At 38.7% G+C, this 22214-nt stretch overlaps 1 protein-coding gene across 2 annotated transcripts; it reads left to right on the top strand.

Moving 5' to 3' along the window:
* Positions 1-21830, top strand: slc6a5 (solute carrier family 6 member 5). Of its 2 annotated transcripts, XM_062416725.1 has the most exons (16): positions 1-472; positions 1857-1864; positions 2118-2265; positions 2935-3066; positions 3209-3382; positions 5092-5242; positions 6168-6300; positions 7932-8066; positions 8179-8282; positions 9179-9303; positions 9440-9552; positions 15292-15423; positions 15838-15937; positions 17920-18020; positions 19710-19877; positions 21675-21830. In XM_062416725.1, the coding sequence occupies exons 1-16, from the start codon at positions 1-3 to the stop codon at positions 21828-21830; spliced, it is 2352 nt and encodes a 783-aa protein (XP_062272709.1). The 2 variants fall into 2 exon arrangements, with proteins under 2 accessions (XP_062272709.1, XP_062272716.1); XM_062416732.1 differs by lacking the exon at positions 1857-1864 and having other exon boundaries at positions 1-468.
* Positions 21831-22214: the final 384 nt, after the last annotated feature.

The raw sequence follows: 22214 nt of genomic DNA, 5'->3' as shown, positions 1-22214 counted from the left end.
ATGTTCCAGGATTTCTCTGACCAGAGAGACATGGCCAAACAACCGGCCAGCGCTCCTACCGGCTACATCCCGACTGAGCAGCCCGACGGAGCTGCGGGACTTACAGCAAGCAAACCGGACAACACAGCTTCCCCTCACCATCACCCGGCGCCTCAGCCACCGGCTCCGTGCAATGAGAGCAAAACTTTTTGTCCCACGGAAAATAAACCGGGAGAATCTGACAGCAGTAAAGCATATGGGACGTTTAAAAACACCGCGCCAGCTGTGCCTGGATCTGTGGCTGCCAACACGGCCTTCAGGAAGGATTCCGTCGGTTCTGCCCGAGCGGGTTCCGCCCAATACGGCGACCCACTCCGGGCCACCACAGAGCAGAACAACACTGCAGGCAACTGGACGGCCATGAGCCAGACCACCATCATACTGGGAACAGATGGGAACACGTCTGTTCAGCCCGGCACCTTGACGGGGGTAAGTCAGCTAAATGAACCGATTCCTTAACGGAGAGCTGCTGCTGGTTGTGCTGGTGGTCGGAGATTCGGTGTGTGTGTGTGTGTGTGTGTGTGTGTGTGTGTGTGTGTGTGTGTGTGTGTGTGTGTGTGTGTGTGTGTGTGTGTGTGTGTGTGTGTGTTTGTGTGTGTTTGTGTGTGTGTGTGTGTGTGTGTGTGGATGTTTCAGTGTGTCGCTGATAAGAAAGCTGACTTGGATTAACCTGCTGCTTCTTAAAACTGGGAAGGTGCAAACGCCTGGAAGCTCTCAGTGTAATCTACCATACAAAGCTTTAGTAGATCAGTGTTGTTGGTCTGTGAATCCAGTCTGTGATAGAACCATATGTGATTATGTAGAGACACTGAGTTGTTGTTTAGTCGCTGCACACATGTGAGACTTTTTTTTAAAAAAATGTGTCAACTTCCATATGTTTTGTGTATAAAGTGTGCAGTGGATCAATATGCTGGTTAAATTCTTGCATGCACAGTATGTATTTTGGGGGCGGATCAGGAGCTATGTAGCGTCCCTGCTTTGGGCTGTCCTGTTAGGTATCCCCCTGCATAGATCTGATTAACTTTCAATCTCGTTTATGTCAGCTAAAAATCGTGAGAACAGATGTTGGTAGGATGTGTATTATTCCATCAGTGTGGTGAGTTATTTCAGATGGAGCATAAACGACACAAATTCTCTCTTCAGAAATAAAGCTGTTAATTAGTAATGCTTGATTTTTTTTTAGTTAAAATAATAACATGATTCAGTAATTGTTATTCTCGCGATGTTTTCGGTGTTCCCTTTACTCCCAGCAGACACGCTTGATAAGGCCCAGAAGCGCAGGTGTTATCTGGCTGATAGGCAGCACTGTATTACATGAGACTGCGGATTGTCTCCAATCCCCGCGAGGGTAACACCACTCCTCCCCTCCAACACTCCCCCTCTCCACACAGTCACACTGTCACATTCTCCTGCATAGTGATTTTTTTTTTTTAATGACTGAATATTCATGCATCAGGAATTTGTGCAGATTTGTGCACTTTTTTTTTGCTCAGATTTCCTCCCATTTCATCAGTGTTGGTTATTAATGAGGTTTTTAGTGCATTTGGGATTTAGGGTGTCATTTGAAGCGGTTTGATACCAATATTGGGTCTTAAAGTTAAAGATGAGTTTTATCTACTGGTTTGTCAATGGAAAGCTGGTGCTGAGCTTTGGTGGTGAAACGCATCTGTGATCATGTACGAAATAAAAATGAAGAGGAAATCCAGTAATATTTAGGAGCATAGAGTAAGTTAAGTGAGGTTAACTGCACCGAAAAAATGTTTAAATTCACGTAATTAGAAGTAAAATTTGTTTTTAAAAAAATCTTTTAAATGAAGTAGATGATGTTTATATGTTAGTAAAATGTCTCTAGCAGTGTCCTGCTCAGGTTGCATGAATTGGAAAACTCAGGAGTAAGAATAATGCATTTTTTGTTGGTCGCATTCATTCATAAATTCCAGTTATTAAATCTATGACAGCCTGTCAGGCCCAGTCTCAGTGCTTTATGCTTTGGTTTAAATGGATTAATTTGTATTTTAGGAGTTTATTGTGGAGTTTTTTTTAAAACAAAAAAAACAAAACATGTTTTTTCCTCTCAGGATGACGATGATGACGAGGGAGGAGATGAGAATAAGGCCAGAGGAAACTGGTCCAATAAACTGGACTTTATTCTGTCCATGGTTGGCTATGCTGTGGGACTGGGGAACGTGTGGAGGTTCCCTTATCTTGCCTTCCAAAATGGTGGAGGTAAGAGTTGAGGGTTAATGGTTTGAAATCCGACACAGAAACAAACGAAAAATCAATTTAAGAAAATCTGTTTTAAGTCAAGGTTTAAGTTATTGGCTATAAATTATAAGTAGTGTAGGCCTTTAACCATGCGAAACAAGACCAGTGATTATTTTAGATTTAAAAATGGACAAAAAGAAATAAGAATCATGTTATAAGAATTACAAAAAGTACCTGTAAAATCCAAAATATGTATCAACATCATGAGAGAAACGTCAGTAATAATAATAATAATAATAATAATAATAATAATAATAATAATAATAAATGTAATTTCCTACTCTCTTCCTATTATTATTATTATTATTATTATTATTATTATTATTATTATTATTATTATTATTATTATTATTATTATCAATTTTAATGTCATTATTGATTTGGTAATACATGCTCGAACCTATTTACAGATAATTGATTATTTTTTATTCATTAATCGATGTAATGATCCATGTGATGTGTTGTTTAAATATCAAAGTTAGCAGATGAGACGCACGCACGTGCTGGCTACATTTATCCTATTAAAAAAAAAATTCATGTAAAAACAGTTTTGTGAGTTTTCAGGCTTTGTGTTTGTTTGTTTTGTCTGTTAGACTGCGATCTGTTAGCCTGCTGTTAATTTCCTTGCAGGAGCTTTTTTGATCCCCTACCTGACAATGTTGGGCATTGCCGGGATCCCAATCTTTTTACTGGAGGTGTCCCTGGGCCAGTTTGCCAGCCAGGGGCCCGTGTCAGTGTGGAAATGCATCCCAGCTCTGCAAGGTAAACTGTAAACCACAACTAATCAACTACAAGGAAAAAAAGAAGAACAAATAAATCAAAAATAAAACTCATTTCTTATCACCACGAGTCTCTACTTCCCTTAAGAGTAATTTATATATTTCGTCTCATTTATTTATTTTAGGTTGCGGGATTGCCATGTTGATAATATCTGTCTTGATAGCCATATACTATAATATTATAATGTGCTGGACACTGTACTACCTGTTCGCTTCGTTGAAGGGCTCACTGCCATGGGCTAACTGTAGGAATGAGTGGAACACGGTGGAATGTAAGGACAAAGACATGCTGCTGCTAGGTAAGACACACACACTTACACACACACACACTTACACAGACACTTACACACTTACACACACACTTACACACACTTACACACCAAAAGCACCTCTCTCTCCACAATGCGCAATGCGTCATGGCTCCCTCAGCTGAGGTGTCCTGCGGTATAATGAATCCTGACCTGTGATCTCTGCGGTGTTTTCACTCTCAACACTTAAAATCCAGAGCAATTCATTTTTTCTTCTTGATGATATAGGCCAATAATATGTAAGGAGGGCCTGAGTGTGTTAGAAACTAAACATTTGTAATCATTTTGATCCATTTGTAGTCTTATAAAGTCAGTTTAAAGGAGATGTTACTACTGAGGCTGCAGTGTGCAGCTGTGGCAGCCCTCTTTTCTATGATTTTGTTTAATTTTTGAATGAAAATGTTGATTAAATCCTGTTTTATCTGTGAGGAAACGTGAGAGCAGGAACTCGGAGGTGTTTAATGTCGATTTGCATCGAATTAATATCGAAATTCGGTTCATTTCGTGTAATATTTGCCTTCAGCGATTCTGTGAATTCAGCACAAAAAACTGCTTGCTTGACAAATTTACTGTACAGACTGAGCTGCTGCAGTGCTGCAGTGAGCCCGGCACTGACCCCTGCTGGCTGCAATATGAACTACAGGCCCGTTCAACACAGTAGTCTCTCTCTCTCTTTCTCTCTCTTTCTCTCTCTCTCTCTCTCTCTCTCTCTCTCTCTCTCTCTCTCTCTCTCTCTCTCTCTCTCTCTCTCTCTCTCTCTTTCTCTCTCTCTCTCTCTCTCTCTCTCTCTCTCTCTCTCTCTCTGTAAATTCCATAAATAAGGAAAATAACATACATCAAAATATTGGAAATAAGAACATGTTCAAATGACAACAACATTATTAGAATATAACTTAGCAATGTAGTAAAAATAGAAACATTTAGTTTAGGTTACATGTATTATGTAATGATGCAATATAGGACTATTGATATATTTACATCCTGCACATGTAATGGAGGGACATTTTAATTTCAACACATTTACAATGTAATACAGTAGCTCTGCAAAAATGACAAACACTTATAATGTTATAATTTAGCACTTTTGTGTCAAAAAGATGAAGTGATGCATTTTTATTCTGTATTTTTGTGTGAGTTGATGTCATTTTGTTTTGTTTTGTTTTTTTGTCAATCCCATTTAGTTACAGAAAACTTAGTTATTTTCTGTTAAGTATATCTTGAATATAGAACAAACTGTGCAAAGTAGCAGTCATATTATCTGCATCATATGTGCTTTTATATCTTTGTCATTAAAAAAAAAGCATAAAACAGATTTTGTTTGCACATTTTGTCTGCATTAAAAAAATGTGCATGAAAAAGAAAGCTTTATTGTCTTTCATTTAGAAATTATTTGAAGAGAAGCACAGATGAAATATATAATAATATCTAGTATTTCTATCTGGCTGTTTATCTAAAAGAACAAACATCTAAATCTAACACGGCTGGGTCCAGTTCTCACTGAGACTCCATACCGCAGTCTCCAGGTCTCTTCCTGTTGCAGCAGCCTCCTGTCAGTCCTCCTTTAACTCCAAATCAGGTGCATCTGTTCCCCTCCCGTTTTACTTTCAGTGTGAAAACCTGAGCGGACAGTAAGTTCTGTCCCACGGCAGCACTCTGCCAGTCTCTCCTAGTTGATGTGTGTTGGTTTCTGATTGGAACAGACACGTGCATCCTGCGGGACAGAAACATCACCTCCATCAAGAACTCCACGTTCTGTTTGTCTGCTAACACTGTGGGAAACCTGACGAAACTGTTGAACATGACTGTGGATAGTAACAAGACCTACGTCAGCCCCAGTGAGGAGTACTTCAAGTGAGTGAAGCTTCTGTCTGATGAAAACTGCAGCGTAAAAGTAGGATTTACATGAAATAGAAGCTAAAGTTAGGCCTTTACATTTTGGTATGCAGGTCTAATTTCCATATGTCCAAAGACTGGAGGATAAAATGTGACATTTTTCTTATTAATCTTCCCATAGTTGTTAAAGTTTTCCAGGGTCAAAGACAAGACTTTTAAATTGAACACTTTCTCGGTGTTTGGTGTGATCTTGCTCTCATCTCTCATGTTTAACAATTTATTCTTGTCCATGCATAAACCTTGAATCTCCTAAATGCCTGTGAAGGTGATGACAAATTGCAAATCCAAGGCAACCAAAACTTAAATTATGTTCCCCATCCTCTAAAACAGCAGCAACAGACAAGGTTTTGATCATAATGTTTTTGATTATATATTTTTTTCAACTTAAATCTGCCCAGTTACTCCTTAAAGTTTCACAGAGCCACATGTCTTATATCATTGGTCTAGAATAAGACCACAAAACTTAACTTTAAGGCCCATTTGTACAAAAGAAAGTAATGTTCAATGAAAAATCGACATCTTAACAAAAAATAAATGAATAGAAAAATCTTCAAAAAGTTTAAATTGCATCTTGATTCATTTCTAACAGAAGATACAAAGTTAACAGAAGATTTAAAACAATGCAGACTAGTTTTAGTTATATTCTAGAAACAGGAAAATAAAGCAACCCTGTTTACTAGAATCAAGAGAAATGAGACCTGATTTGTAATAGAAACAGGCTGAAATAATCTCTCTGCACTGCCAGATTTTTTTCTTTACTTGTTCTAGGAGAATTAAGGTCTGTTAGCCTCAATAATATACATAAATAACTTGATAAAATGATGAATTTGGAGTGTATAATGTTGTAGTTTATTGAGTGTTGCTGTTTGATTCACCCATGCAGGTATAATGTGTTGCACATCTCCAAAGGGATTGAATATCCTGGAGACATTCGCTGGCCTCTGGCAGGTTGCCTGTGCCTGGCCTGGATCATCGTGTACTGCTCTTTAGCCAAAGGAATCAAGTCATCAGGAAAGGTAACAAAACACAAACTACATAAATGAATCTCCTCAGCTGTTTTCACCTTTTTGCCAACAGCAGAACAATTTTAAATTAATTTCATATCAGCTCAGGCTTCCTTTCAATGCCGAGATGACAGTGCCCCCTAGTGATGAAATATGTTACATACAAGCAGTGATCTCTCAGTCAGGAATCCACTGATGTTTAAATTGAATAGTCCTCAGAGCTGTGTTGCTGATAAGTTTGTTTTCTGATAGCTGGTTTCATTTCGGAACAGGTTCCGAGTCTGTATAATACCTGGATGTGTTTGTCTCTGAACCTAACAATACTGAATCTTTAATGTCCTCTTTTATGTAGGTTATAATCTATGTATAGAATAACTTTAGTTGTAGTTCTTTCAATGTCAGTTTGATGAGTTTGATGCTCTCAAACTTATTTGGTTGTCAATAAATGATCTCCACTCACATAGAGCTTAAATAGACTTTATAAAGGGTTTGAAAAGGTTTCTAAGTTGAGTTGTATTTTGATAACATTCTGTCAAACCCAAACTATAGATGTTACAAAATAAATTATAAAATGAAATGTTACTTTGAACTTTTTCAGCATTTACAAAAAGATGCACTACAGTCAGGAACATTTTAAAGTGAATGCATCCAGATGTGGATGTGATATGAGACTGATGAGATTTCAATGTTGTAGCATGGGGCCCTCTGCTGGACAGAGAGGTGACATGCACCCTGCTGCTGTGGCAACACTCAGGAACCCCATTTGACATTTTAATGATACCAATGGTTTTATTTTTATCCCAATAACTATAACTGGTGTGTTCTCAACCTTACTGCTGGTCACACAGAGAGATTTATTAGACAGATATTTCAGTTACACAACATTTACTCACATCAATTTGTTATTTATTTGTTTGTGTTCATTTAATTGTTAGTCAAAGCTACCTTTAAAGCTTGAACGATTGATTGATAATGGACAGAAAATTGCCATCTATTTTGATAATTGAATAATTGTTTCAGTCATTTATAAGCTAACACACACAAACAAGTTTTTTTTTTAAAAGTATTTCTGTGTCATACATGAGCGGAAACTGAACATCATTAGATGTTTGACTCTAATCAGATAAAATAAGACATTTGATGATGTCACCATGAGCCCTATGAAATTAAAATGTACATTTTCACTATTTTCTGACATTTTACAGACTATATTATTAATCAACAAAATAATTAATAAATAATAGATTTATTCATAATAAAAGTAATTGTTAGGTGCAGCATTATAAAAACTCTTCATTGTTGCATTACACACTAACCTAAGATCGTGAGAAGGTTCATGTTAACTTGTAAAAAAAAAAAAAAAAAAGTTTTCAAACCATTCTGCTAAAATATGTACTGTTAATTGATTTTAGGGTGTCACAGAAACAGTAACTTTTTCACACATGTTTTCTGTGAATTACAAACATATGCTTTGCAGAACAGGAGGGATGTAAAAACATACACCTATGTTTCTTTTAGCACCACCTGATTCCTAGTGTACTCTTTCATTATACATATTTTTGCATTGATTATCACATATTTAGTGCCATTCTTGCTCTTTTTCTCTCACTTATCTTGCCTGATCTAATCTCCTCTCTGGTCAGGTGGTTTATTTCACAGCCACATTTCCCTACGTGGTGCTGGTGATCCTGCTGATCAGAGGAGTTACCCTTCCTGGGGCTTTTGACGGCATCCTTTACTTCATCACACCAAAGTGGGAAAAACTCAATGATGCAAAGGTGCCTGATGCTTGCCCGTTAAATTCCATAAAAAGATACATTTCCATACTGCAGAAAAAATCTTCTGGGTGTTTTTCCTTTACCTGCAGCTCTTTCTGACTTTCTTTATTAGGTGTGGAAAGACGCAGCCACTCAGATCTTCTTCTCTCTGTCGGCTGCTTGGGGAGGCCTCATCACTCTCTCCTCCTACAATAAGTTCCACAATAATTGCTACAGGTAAACACACAAAAGGTAAACTATGCTTTTGGCAAACAAATTAAAACTGTCACCATAGACACATGATAGTGTATCTATGTATCTGATAGAAATGTGAAGAATAAATGTTGCTATTGCAGCCGGCAGTTCAGTGTTTCTTTCATTTTTTCTCACTTCAAGCATCCTCCCACTGTGTTTGAAATCATTAAAATATAAATACATTTTATTAATCACACTGTCACTAAGCCCAAAACATATGAACATATTTAACTGCAAAACATGTTAACGCTCGTGTGGCGGAATAAGATTGTTTTAAGAAAATATACATGTGGAAAATTGTTTATAATTTGTAGAAATATTTTTTTCCTGCAGCAACTGAAGAATCTTTAAAGTACATAAAACAACAATATATGTGAATATAAAATTAATAATATATATATTTTTAAAACAACCTTCTTTGTGAAGATTATAATGTTTAATTCAGTTCATAGACTGAATGAACTGAATTGTTGATTTAACTCCTTTTTTGAGGCTGCAGTTTGTAGATTTATCAGATGAGTTTTCATTAAAAGATGTGTGTCTGGTTTATTTCCCACTTCAAAAGAAAGTAAAAAAAACTACTTTACAGTATAATGCATTATACCCTCTTATGTACACTGTATGTAAATCTCGAACACTTCCTAGAGCCCAATATTTGCAGATAGTTTTTAATCCTGCCACCAGAGGGCACTGTTGGATCTCGTATGTGTTTGTATGCAAGCCAGTGATGTCCTGAACCAAATCAAACAGTTTTATCATATTCTATATAACTTGTTACATGTAGTATATGTAGAAAACATGCACTCAGTAAAGCAGATTTATTACTTTATTACTTATTCAGCCTGTGTTTCTTTCTTTCCTCGTTTCCCCCCCTGCAGGGACACTATTATAGTGACATGTACAAACAGTGCCACCAGTGTATTTGCGGGGTTTGTCATCTTCTCGGTCATTGGTTTCATGGCACATGAGTTGAAGGTGCCGATTGAGAAGGTGGCAGATGAAGGTAAGAGACCCGACCTGCAGGCAGCCGCAGCAGGCCCGATGCTGCTCACTGAAACACATATACACAAGTCTCATATTGGTATTTGCCGTGTGTGTGTGTGTATCCTCATTTGTGTGTGTGTGTGTGTGTTTGTCAGGTCCAGGAATAGCATTCGTGGTGTATCCAGAGGCACTGACCAGACTTCCCCTGTCTCCTTTCTGGGCGATCATCTTCTTCCTCATGCTCCTGACTCTTGGCCTGGATACCATGGTAACCGCTGCTCCTTCTGTGTGTGTGTGTGTGTGTGTGTGTGTGTGTGTGTGTGTGTGTGTGTGTGTTCATTCAAGCTTATCAGACTAAGGATATTTTGCTTTTCATTTCTTTTATAGATACCAATATCTCAAAATTGTTAGAAATAAGCTTGTTTGGCAAAGTTTGTCATCTTAAAGGATATGGCTGTTGATTTTCTATAAAACATGGTTGGTTTTATTTGTACATGTATTTGAACATATCACCCAGTGCAGCAGTGTGGCTCACTGACATTTTTGTAATAGCTTTTGGACAACAACAGAAGTCTAAAGCATGGAGAAATAAGATATATCCAGCTTTGGATACACTCACAATACTTGTGTATTATCTCAAATAGGGGAATTGGGGTTGTAAAGGTGCAGAAGTACACAGAACAGTCATAAAAAGATAGAAATACCCCCCCCACACACACACACACACACACACACACACACAAACAGCTTGTGCAAGAATCCTCGCTCTAGCATACACTACCACACGCACTAATGTAGAGACAAATAAATACTTCATATACAGTGTGACTACATGATCCCTGGGAAGCAAACTCTGCATCAGCTTTAGAAACAACTAATTAAATATAGAATATATTGCACCATGCAAGTGTTGCACAAGGATTACCATCGCATATAGTCCTGGCTAATATACCATCAAGTCCTGTAGTTTGTACTCTGCCTCTCATTTATTTAACAGTGTAATTGCTGAAGGAACTTGCAAAACCTGGTTGTTCTTATTTTCCTTTACAGGATATTTTCTTTGCTTAGATAACCTAGTTAGAAGCTTTTGTGTAGAGAGGGTGAACAGGGTAATTGAGGATGCACATAACCTTAGCCTCAGAGGTCTTTACACAGCTGAGAAGCTGATGTCTGGTCACATCCAATGACCCCCCCACTCGCCATCTTGACAATGCACTTGGACTTATCTTGGGCTTGGTTGCACATTTTACCAAACACATAAATCAGGCCAAAGGACAAGATGATCTGCAACGTTGTAAAACAGTTGCAAGACACAACAATAAATCTTAAAACTTTACAGTTTCTGTAAAAGGAACATTCACTTCACCTCCACTGTAGCACATTCGTTGAAAGTCAGCTGGTCGTGAATCTCTGTATTTAAGTAGATCGAGTCATTGGTTTGGCTCTGCACATAAGATTAGATTTGTTGGCAATCACAAAAATATAGAAAATCACCAGCCATGTTCTTTAATCAGCGTGCAATGGGACTAAAATCATCTTAATCTTGACATTATATCAGGAATCAGGTCCAAGATTAAGATGAGAAGATCAATATAACAAAAAATGATAAACATACTCAGAGTCAATCCAGATGTCAACTGGATTTTTTCTAACTATTGTATGTATGATTATATTTCTTTATCCCTTGTGTCAAAGGACTCAAATACAACATGTAAAGACAGTGTTAGAGTTGTTTAGGAGCCTATTTTTTCAATTATGACAAAGCCAGGATAGCAACTTCCCTTTGAGTCTGCTTTGAGTCCTTGTGTTAAGCTAGGCTACAGTAAGTACATCCGAAGCTTATTGTTGTGATCACAACTTGTGAGTCTTGACAACAAACAAGCGTAATTTATCTAAAAATGCTTGCAGGGACAGAACAATGCCAAAAAAGGCTGAAAGACAAACAGCTGACATATTATCATCTCATTAATTCATTGTGTGCATTATGTTAGCAAACAACAGTTGCCTATTTACACATCTTTAGCAACATAGCATTCATTTACAGTCATGTTTTTGTGCGCCTGATGACTGTAAGTTTAATATTCAATTTCCCTTTTGCCTCTTTAGCTGCTAGATGTTTCATTTCTTCACCAGCTAGCTGTTAACTTTGCTTTACTGTAGTTTGGTGTTTAGTATGAAAACAGCTAAATAGTACATGTTACATAAAACTGAAATAATGAGCTAAAAGAGGCTAAAAATCAAGTGATTATTCACTGGGTTCACCATTGCAAACAGCCACTTTCATACAACACATTTTAATGGGTGTTCATATAAGAAATATTCATTATTGGAGCTCTAAGGGTAGGAATTTTAATATAAGGATTAAGATAATTCTCAGATCAGAGAAAGGCATATACTGTAGAAAGAAATATAGTCACTTATACAATTTTGTGTGTGAGTGTGCAGTAGCTTGTAAATTCTGACATTTTCTGGCTCTTACACTCAACACAATTTCTGTTGTTGCTGAAACACCAAACTATGTGTTTTTCTATCAGTGATTATCCCAAAGTTTCCCAACATCAACTTGCTTTCCTTCAGTAATGAGAGTCTCTTGACTTTTACCTGCCCCAGAGTAAACACTCAACTTCAGTAGCGTCATCCCGCTATGTATAAATGCTGCACACATTGACCCAATTAACATAATTACCCGTGTGTGCCACCTACTGTGACTGATTTCAGCTGAAGTGCTCTGGAGCCCCCCCAGCCACTTGAGCAGAGGGGGGTCTGTATGATTGGAGTGAGGGGAACTAAGTTGACCGTAAAGTTTTGGAACAGAAAGACTGATGTTAAGCCGTATTTAAGTACAATTCAAGTGCACCGTAATTCAGAGAGATAGCTACATACTCCAACTTCTAAAAGTGAGTGTTTGGAGAAGTCATCTTGGCTTGTGGAGAATTAAGATTGTTTTTATTGCTAATTTAGGATGTTTTATACACTAAATAATCACAAATAATAACTTAAGTAATGGTGAAAATAGGATAAGTTCAGCCGCTGTGTGCCATCAGAATAGTTATAAACTGATAAATCAACAATTTTTAAAAAATAATAAAAAATGACAAAATCAATTGTCATTTAAATGATCAAATTTTAAGCTCAAACATTAAAAAATATTTTTTAAAAGATGATTAAATTTGCCAACTGATAATTCAGTTATTATTCTGTCCTTAATGTATGAATTAATCACTGAAGTTTAATATGGAATCACAAAATAAAGTGCATAAAGACTTTTACTTTATTTTATTCATGTGGCTCCCTATCAAACTCAATCTTACAATACATTTGTCTTCTGCTTTACTATTTCTCCATTTAGGGATTGTTTAAATTAATCAATTTATTTCAATAAAACATTAAAACTGTATAATTATCCTGCTGTCACACAGATGATGCTATGATGAGTAGTCTGAAGACAGAAAGATGTTTGGCCCCTTAATCTTTATTCCTCGTGAAGGCACACCATCATGGGTTGTTTCTTTCACCGAATATGACATTACATCATCAGACACATCTCATTGGGTTGTTCAAATTTCATACTATTTCATACATTATACATTATATTACACTTCCCTGTTTTAAAAGCAGCTAGATATGACATCTGGCAGCAAAATTCAACCCAAGGACTACATTAGTCCATTTTTAAATCTTAATTCAAATAATAAGAATACATACACTTTTAATGGCTGCACTAATCAAAATGTTTCATCAAATAACTGTAAGTAATCTGAAAGGGGTCTCTCATAATCCACAGAGAATTATTAACCGGCTCTGCAGTTCCCCTCCAGTTTTAAGGGGCTTTTTGTCCTCTTTTATCTCAGTTTTTGGTTTTCCAACCTGCAAACTCTGCTTTCTTTCAGCCTGGTTTCCAGCAGCAGGCAACAACCTTTCAGCAAAAGAGGCTCTCTGATTAACCGAGCATATTCATCCTCCCCCCAGAACCAAACATCAGATAACATAGTTAGCAATTAGTCAATGACAAAAATGGAGCATTTCACAACTAAAGAGCCAGATATTTCCCCCAGGAGTCTGTGAAGACCAAACCAAAGCTACACAGAGAGTGAACATTGGACTTAAATTCATTAGGTGGACAGAAAAAATACTAGAAATAAATAATATAAGTCAGTGGTGTCAAACTGATTTTCATTCAAGGGCCACCTACTGCCCAATTTGATCTCATGTGGGCCAGATCATTAAAAAGATGGAAGGAAGGAGGGAAGAAAAAGATGAAAGGAACAAAGGAACGAAAAGAAGACAGGAAGGAAAGATGGAAGAAAGGGAGGAAGGAAAGATGGAAGGGAGGAAGGGAAGAAAGAAAGGATGGACGGACGGACATAATGAAAGAAAGAAGAAAGGGTGGAAGAACAGATGGAAGGACAGAAGGAAGGAAAGATGGAAGGAAGGATGAAAGGAAGGAATGAACAAAAAGAAGACAGGAAGGAAAGAAAGGGAGGAAGGAAAGATGGAAGGAAGGAGGGAGGGAAGAAAGGGAGGAAGGACACTGAAGGACAGAAGGAAAAAATGGAGGAAGGACAGAAGGAAGAAAAGGAGGAAGGAAAGATGAAAGGAAGGAGAGGAGAAAAGAGGGAGGGAAGGAAGGAAGGAAGGAAGGAAGGAAGGAAGGAAGGAAGGAAGGAAGGAAGGCAGGAAGGAAAATAACACAGGAAGGAAAGTGGGCCGGATTGGACCCCTCAGCGGGCCGGTTCTGGCCCACGGGCTGCATGTTTAACATCCCTGATATAAGTGAACTGGACCGTTTCTGAACACATTAGCCATAACAAATTTATACAATGATGATTTATCAATGTTATTTTGTCAGTTTACTTTTCTAAAAAAAAGAAAGAAAAGAAGCCAGTTACTCCACTCATTTATTCGTGATGAAACTTCAGCGAACAAACACTTAAGTCTCTGGTATTTTTTTTTACAGTCCAAAGCGCCTCCAGTACAATTCTGTGCAAACAATTCCAGATAAAACGCAAACTCCTCCAAGTGCACAGCGATGCTCCTGAGCCAAGCAGAGGACCAGAGGGCACAGCGGCGCATTAAGACACAAGTCAACAGTAACAGTAAATGATGATGTTACTTTGCTTTGGCAGCTGCGGCTCAGAGGAGAAGGCTGGTGGCTTTGTTGTAGAAAGCAACTCTGCAGTAATAGGCTTGGGATGTTGACGGGAAATTAGTTTTGGGAGCTCAGGAGGAAGGAGAGGAGCGGAGAAGTGGCAGATAGCTCGGTGCCAATGGGTTTCTTCTATGCGCACACACACACACACACACACACACATACACACTCACAAATCCGACCTCCCTCAATTTGCCTGTTTGTATATTCATCCACTGCGGTCCTGTGGGTCCTGAGCCCCTTTTACCATCTTGTTACATTTGCTAATCTCCAGGCAGACTCCACCTGTCAGGTCCCTCCATTGTAATCTAAATTCTTCATGCTGATTTGTTTTCAAATCTATTCCTGCTCAACATTAGAATAATGTTGTTTATTTTGTTTTTCAAATAAATGAAATTACAGTAAAAATGTGTTTATTGGATGAATTGAAGAGGAATGCCTCACAACACTGGACACAGAATTGCTGACAGCAGCAGCTCTGATTCAAATGAAGTAAAGCTGCTGACTGGAGGTTTTTTAGATGAAACGCTGCTGCATAGTGGCCTGATTGGCTAAATCTCAGTAATTCTGTAGTGAAGGCATCCAATTATAATCTGCTGGGATATGTGTTTTCTAGAGTTAGCCTGAAACTGATTTTTTAAAGTGATTTCTTATATTAATTTCTTTGAATTTAACTTCCTTTAACAGCCTTTAAACAGTTTTGAGCAGTGTCTCCTTTCATCATGTATTTGATTAAATAGAAAAAAATATAACACTCTCTTTCTTATCCACATTGTCTCCCCTCTCTTTTCATTTTTCACTTTGTCTCTGGCTCATTTTCCCTCCGTCTTCCTCCTTTACAATCATCTCTCATCCAAGTTTGCCACCATTGAGACCATTGTGACCTCCGTGTCAGACGAGTTCCCCAAGTACTTGAGGAAACACAAACCGCTCTTCACCTTGGTGTGCTGCTCCTGTTTCTTCTTCCTGGGATTTCCCATGATCACAGAGGTATGACACGGACAGACACACAAACACACACACACACAGACATATATCAGTATACACACTGATTCCACACCGAGCGGGGACATTTGAGCATTATAGCCTTGCCCTTCGACTCTTTCTTTGAATAAGCCGACAGATGTCTGCATGTAAAGTGAAGTAGCGGCCCTCAGAGGACAGGCTCACTGAGTGGAACAAGAGAGGCTGAGTCTTATTAAAATCCCTCCAGACTTCAGAGGAGAAAAGCCAGCCTAAAGTAGGATCCACACGTCATTTCTTATTATCTGCTACAAGTCAGCGTGAAAATTATGACCACAGACAAGTCAGACATGGGAAAAAAGTAATGGAGGAAGGTTGTTATTTTTAACACAAATCCTGGAATCATTGCTGTAATATTTTATTTATGTGTGTTTGTGATAGAGTGGGATGTACATGCTGCAGCTGGTGGACACATTCGCAGCCTCCTACTCTTTGGTCATCATCGCCATCTTCGAGCTGGTGGGGATTTCTTACCTGTATGGTGAGTATAGCTGTTCCTGTTTCATCACGTCACCTGCTAGCTGCCTCTAGAGGTTCATTACATCTCACAACATGAAAAGGTTAGATGAAATACACTGACAATTCTGTTCTTGTTAGTCTTGACGGTGGCACTACAGGATACTTGAACTTAAACTGTAACTGTATTATAATCCCCAGGGAGATTTGGTTTGCAACCAGATATTAAACAACACAGTAGATGACAGAAATCCACAGATTGCAGATACAAAAGCAATTTACATACAAATATGAAAAAGAAAGAAGGAAACAAACAAACATAGAAGAAAGATTATTAATGTCCAATCTAGAAAAGGTTCATCCTTCTAGATTCACGAATGTCTTCAGTAAATTTCATGATAATTTGTCGAATATTTACATTCTTATTTTGAACATTTGGACATTTTGGCTCGGTGGTGACACTGGAGGGAAAGCCAGATAGCCATTATGTTGCAAATGTTATGTACCGTAAATTTATTTCCGAGATTCTTTGTCATTAAACAAACATTAGGTCAATGGAAAAATGTGATGGTGCCATTTGAGGAAAGAGCAGGAGTTCACAAAACCCATAAGGAATCATATTTGGCTTCAGATAACATCAGTATTCAGTGCTTTCAATAGATGTCAGACATCATAATTAACATCACATCAATAGTCTGATAAAAGCTGACAGGACATTCACACATTTTAAATTTTAGCAACATATTGAGGCTTCAAGGTTTACCCTGAGCAGTCCAGCTATTTAGTATGGCACGAGTTGAGTTGTGAGAGACAGTTAGGAAAAAAAAGTTCACAATATTTCCCTCAGAAGCCAGCAATATCCTGACTTTTAGTTGCTTTTATTGGCCATTTTTTCAAAAATAATGAAGCCCACATTTCCTTTGTGCAACTTGATAATGTCTTCTGTGAGACTTGCAATGACCCACGTCCTTCCACTCTAACCCAATAGTTTGTGATACAGGCTTTCGGTTGAAAATTTGTAGTCTGCTAGAGCGAATGAGATCATTTTGAATGAGATGATTCTTCTCAGATTTGACAAAGACCCTCAATGACACACGACTTTCCACTCCACACCAACAAGTTTGTGACGCAGGCTTTAGGTTGAACATGTGTAGTCTGCTAAAGCAAATGAGATACCTAGGTAATGCTCCTCCAAAGCCACAGAAAACATTGTATTCCAACAGTTTTCACAGGCTACATAACATGACTAGTTATTTTACATGTGCAGAGAATGGCGTGCCCCCTTAAAGATTTGCTATAATTAAATTAATTCCATCATTCTGCGTTTTAGTTTTCAGGTTTTGGTACCCTAACCACATATATGAGAGAAGGGACTGATCATCCAGGCGTCCTTTATACTGTACAGTAACTCTTGCTTCCCCTGTTCTCCTGTGTACATCATGTCATTCCAGCGATGACCACTAGGTGTCTCTGTTGTAACATCTAAGCCACACACACACACACACACACACACACACACACACACACACACACACACACACACACACACACACACACACACAGACACACACACTCACACACACACACACACACACACACACACACACACACACACACACACACACACACACACACATACACAGCCAGAGAGCTCAGGTGTGAGTAAAGAAGCAGATACCAAGGAGCAAAGCAAACAGCTCTCCTCCAGTTTGTCAGAGAATCAGTACAGGTGACATAATCAAATGACTGTGTGACTCTGCCTCTTCATGTCACTCATTGTTATCCATCAATAAAGACAGAGGAATGAAGCCATCTGCTCCCTCACTTTTTCTTCGAGATGAAAGAAACTGATGTTCTGTCGCTGTCCCTCTCTGACACACACACTCTCTCTCATGAGGATGGATTGAATTTGCTGATCCTTATTAAGGGATCTTATTAAATCCAGGTCACTCTCTGCCTTGTCTCAGTTACTTTTATATTTGTATATTTATTCCTTTCCCTCTGCAGGTCTGCAGAGGTTTTGCGAGGACATTGAAATGATGATTGGTTTCCAGCCAAACCGATTCTGGAGAATCTGCTGGGCCTTTGTAACTCCGACCATCCTGACGGTATGTTTGTTTTTGTTTATCTCAGTCTCAGACAGACAAACACACACACACACACACAGACATGCGCAGCTGAAAATGTTTCCATTTCCGCTGTTGCCTTTCAAGTTCATTGATTTGCCATTGGAAAGCAACAAGGTACAGGAAATTGCTGCTGTTACGCTGAAAGCGAAAATTATTTCTCCCTTCCGATTCCTGTCATGTCCCAATTTTTTTTTTGTGGTGTTTTTCAAAGTGGTATCTGCCAAGTAGTTAGCATGACGTCAAACCACAGTGTGAGCAACTATATGTTTTGTTTTAACCCCCCAGAAAACAAATTTTTCTGTAAAATGGCCACTAATTTGCTCGCATGCTGTATAACAGAGGGTGTAAATTCCAATGCACAGTATTTACCAGGATGTCAGTGTTGGACACTGGCCCAGCATTAATGTCAGTAATTGTAATGAAAACCACTGTAGCGCCAAAGCAGAGGAGATGACGATGACAAATGGACAATCGGTCGGCCAGCTGGTCATCCTGTTGCTCTCGAGGGAGATCAGATTTCCTCGGGGAACTCATTGATGCACAACCTCAGGCTAATCTATTTCCGTCTGTCTTCTTATTTTTTTCTCCTGTTTTTCAGTTGTCCTTTTCTTTCTCTCATTCTAATCTTTCTCAGCCAATTGTTTTGTAGATAGGAGGTTGAATTGGTCCCTTTCTTGTACTTATCACACATAGTAAAAAAACAGCAAGGTCTTATTTCCACATTCATCCATCTTCTTCTTTATATGGGAGAGTGGACATAGCTCTAGTGTTGCATCCTGAGTTTAATCTGGTTAATTGGGGAGAAATCTACTTTACAGTTCCCTTTCAGTGCAGATAACCACCCTTATTATTCAGTCAAGGTTAATGTGTGACTGGAGCAATCTAACAAGACATTTGCACTGTTACTTAAAAATTGGAAGTCATTTTTACTTCTACCGTTGAGGATTTGCAATTGAAGAATGCAGAGAAGGAAAGTACTTTAGTCATAATTGGCTTTTGAAGTAAGCCCTCTAATTTGCCTCCGTAGTTTTAGGATCACACCAGTTTGTGATGTGATATATTTTCCACCATTAGTTTCACTGAATGTTGAGATAAGGTTTTTCGGACACACTTTCTCATTTAAGTGAGAAGGTTTGGGGAGTTGTACTATAGATACTACATAAACAGTAAATAATAAGTGGGGACTATCTTAAAAATGTCATACTTTTTTATTAAGACATCCAAATAAAAAAATGTGGTCATCTGTAGATACCACAGCTGATACCACTACCTCTTTGTAAAATGTGAGCCAGTACGCTGTATGTTAGTTATTGGTTCAAAGGTTTAATTGATGTTATATCATATTGTAAAGGTTTTGCACCGCCACGGATGTCAACACACACTGTAGAAACAATACAATAGCCAAATATAGTAGTAATTGTATTATGAGCGGACTGAAGTTGCAACACAACCCTCAGGCTTGTACTCTAAATTGAAGTGTCCTGAGAAATTTTCTCTCAAATTAAAAAATGTGGGTACTTTTCAGTTAAAATCACAGCCTTATAGTGAGCAGTCACTTTCACTGGAACAGTTTGATTTGAATTGACTTTGCTCAGAGACACAGCAGCTGTATTGGTAGGTAACAAATGTTATTAACATGCATTTTGTGAATTCCCCTGGTCATTGCAGGGCATCCTGGGACTGAGTCTGTACCAGTGGAAGGGGATGACGTACGAGGACTACACCTACCCCACATGGTCTATGGTAATGGGATGGCTCATGGTAACCTGCTCTGTCATCTGGATCCCTATCATGTTCCTCATTAAGATGTACCTCGCCCCCGGCTCCCTAACTGAGGTAATAATTGAGACGAAGCCGTGACGAGACATTGGCACGTATGTTTTGTTTTTGTCTGCTTTGCACACACACACACACACACACACACGCACACACGCACACACACACACACACACACACACACACACACACGCACACACACACTGTTGGAGAAATCAATAGTCTCATCCTTTGCTCATTAGCAGGGAGAGGCTGGTTGCTGGCTGAGTAGTAATATGGACATTTTTCTGGGAGCACGGCAGGTCCCTTTTAAATACTCCAATTAATGGATGATGATGATCATGGCTTTCTGTCCTAACATTTCTGGTCTTTTAGCAGTTCTGACAGCAGCCTGTATCATAGAACATCCTCCAAATGTACATTATAATTTACTGTCTTTGGCAGGCTGTAATAAATGCATAATCATAGTTTTAAGTCCTGCATTAGGGGGATATTGTGTTGTGCTACTGCAAAACAACTTCACACACCTCACGCAGGTTTTGAGGATAATTTGAAAGGGGTGTTGCCCAACAACTTTCTTCACATTTTTAAACTACCATGAGGATCCAGCAAGGGTAGCTGAGCATCGACTTGTATTTGACGCTGCAGAAGATTGCTAATGAGGGCAACTGGGTTAAGGTTGTTAACTTACATAATAAATACACTAAGATTTTAGTATTCCTATGTCTGTATGATAAGGTAACATTACAGACTGTGACTCAGACACAGTGACAAAGTCCTTAGAGTTCATCAAAGTCCATGCAATCAGAGTAAGACAGTTTCCAGTAAAAATCCAAGAAGGTGCAGAAAATCCACTCAAATTCAGCAAATTATATAATAAGTTTACTATAAGAACGATATGAAACAAAATGTTTTAAAATGAAGAGTGCAAGAGGTCTTTAGACATTACTCGTTATCATGAACAAACTTACAAAACTGGAGGACCAGTAAGCAATGAAAACAAGGAAAAAAGGAACCATAAACTGGAGGACTGTCAGAGCTTCTTTGCACTAAATGAAATATAAACAGGCATATTGATGCTTTTCAAGTCACTGGCCTTCCATCGGGAGCAATTGTGGTTCAATAGTTTGGTTAGGTATTGACATGTAGACAGCAGGAGCAGAGAATCGAACCACCAACCCTGCACTCAATGGAAAAACACTCATTCCTGAGCCACAATTAACTAGCCTTAGTTGATTGAACTCACACCATTGATATTTCGGGGCAATCTGCTAATAAACATATACCAGAAGTCAAAGGAACCAAAACATTTACTGTATGTGATTATTTAATCAATTGAAAAGTGTCCTTGAGTAAAGACACTGAACCCAAATTTCTCCTGACGGTAAGCCTTGGACTTAAGTTTGTTTGTGTGAATAGGGGAATGAGAGGCACATTGTAAACATATTTGGATAAAACTGCTTCATAAATGTAGTCCAAATGCAGTTCAGCATCAAAGGCCAGAGTGGTCTGATTATAACTAGTTCCAGTTTCCATTTAACTCCACCTTAGTGTAAGATTGTGTCTATACAGTATCTTATATTGTTTAATATTTTTTTCCTTCCTCACAATCTGTATGTAAAATGTTTTGGGAGTGCAAATACACAGACAATTAAACCTAGAATTACATATTTCAAATTCTTTTTTTTTTATTCCCTCTGTAGGATATGAAAATGATGAGTTTTGACTGCCTTAAAAAAGACATTACCACTAGGAGGCTACCCCAAATGTTTCTCAAAGCAAACCAACCAGTGCCCTGTTCCTCATTACAGCTATGACTTGATATGAACCTGCTGTGTGTTTCCTCTCCTCCTGCAGCGTCTGAAGCTGGTCTGCTCCCCTCAGCCCGACTGGGGTCCCTTCCTGATGAAGCACCGTGGAGAACGCTACAAGAACATGATCGACCCTCTGGGAACCAACTCCCTGGGCCTCAAACTGCCACCCAAGGACTTCCAGCTGGGCACCTACCAGTAACAGCCACCCTGGCAGGGGGCCACACACACCACCTGCAGGGGGCGCCGGGAGGAGGGCGATGTGCTCGCTTCAGACCAACTCCTCCCCCACCTTTTTTTCTCCCTCCTTCTGCCTCTTTTTCTTCTACTCTGTGCTTCACCACCTTTGCTTCCTTTCTTCCTCCATATTATTGTGGATGTGGGAACAAGCTCCCTTTCCTCCTGCTCCTCCTCTTCAACACTTCCCCTCTCCTCTCAGGGAGGAGGGTGGAGTGCCCAGGTGGAGTTTACTCCTCTGCTGCTGCTTTGTACTCGGTTAATGGGCTATCATTGCCTCACATACATGACCACTGATTACACCAGAACCCTTTCCAGGGATCTTTATTCCAAGAGAAAAATGGTGTCA

Source organism: Scomber scombrus, chromosome 1 (assembly GCF_963691925.1).
Source record: "Scomber scombrus chromosome 1, fScoSco1.1, whole genome shotgun sequence".
Classification (NCBI taxonomy): domain Eukaryota; kingdom Metazoa; phylum Chordata; class Actinopteri; order Scombriformes; family Scombridae; genus Scomber; species Scomber scombrus.
Note: the sequence above shows the minus strand (reverse complement) of the source record. Positions and strands in the feature narration are given on the sequence as shown.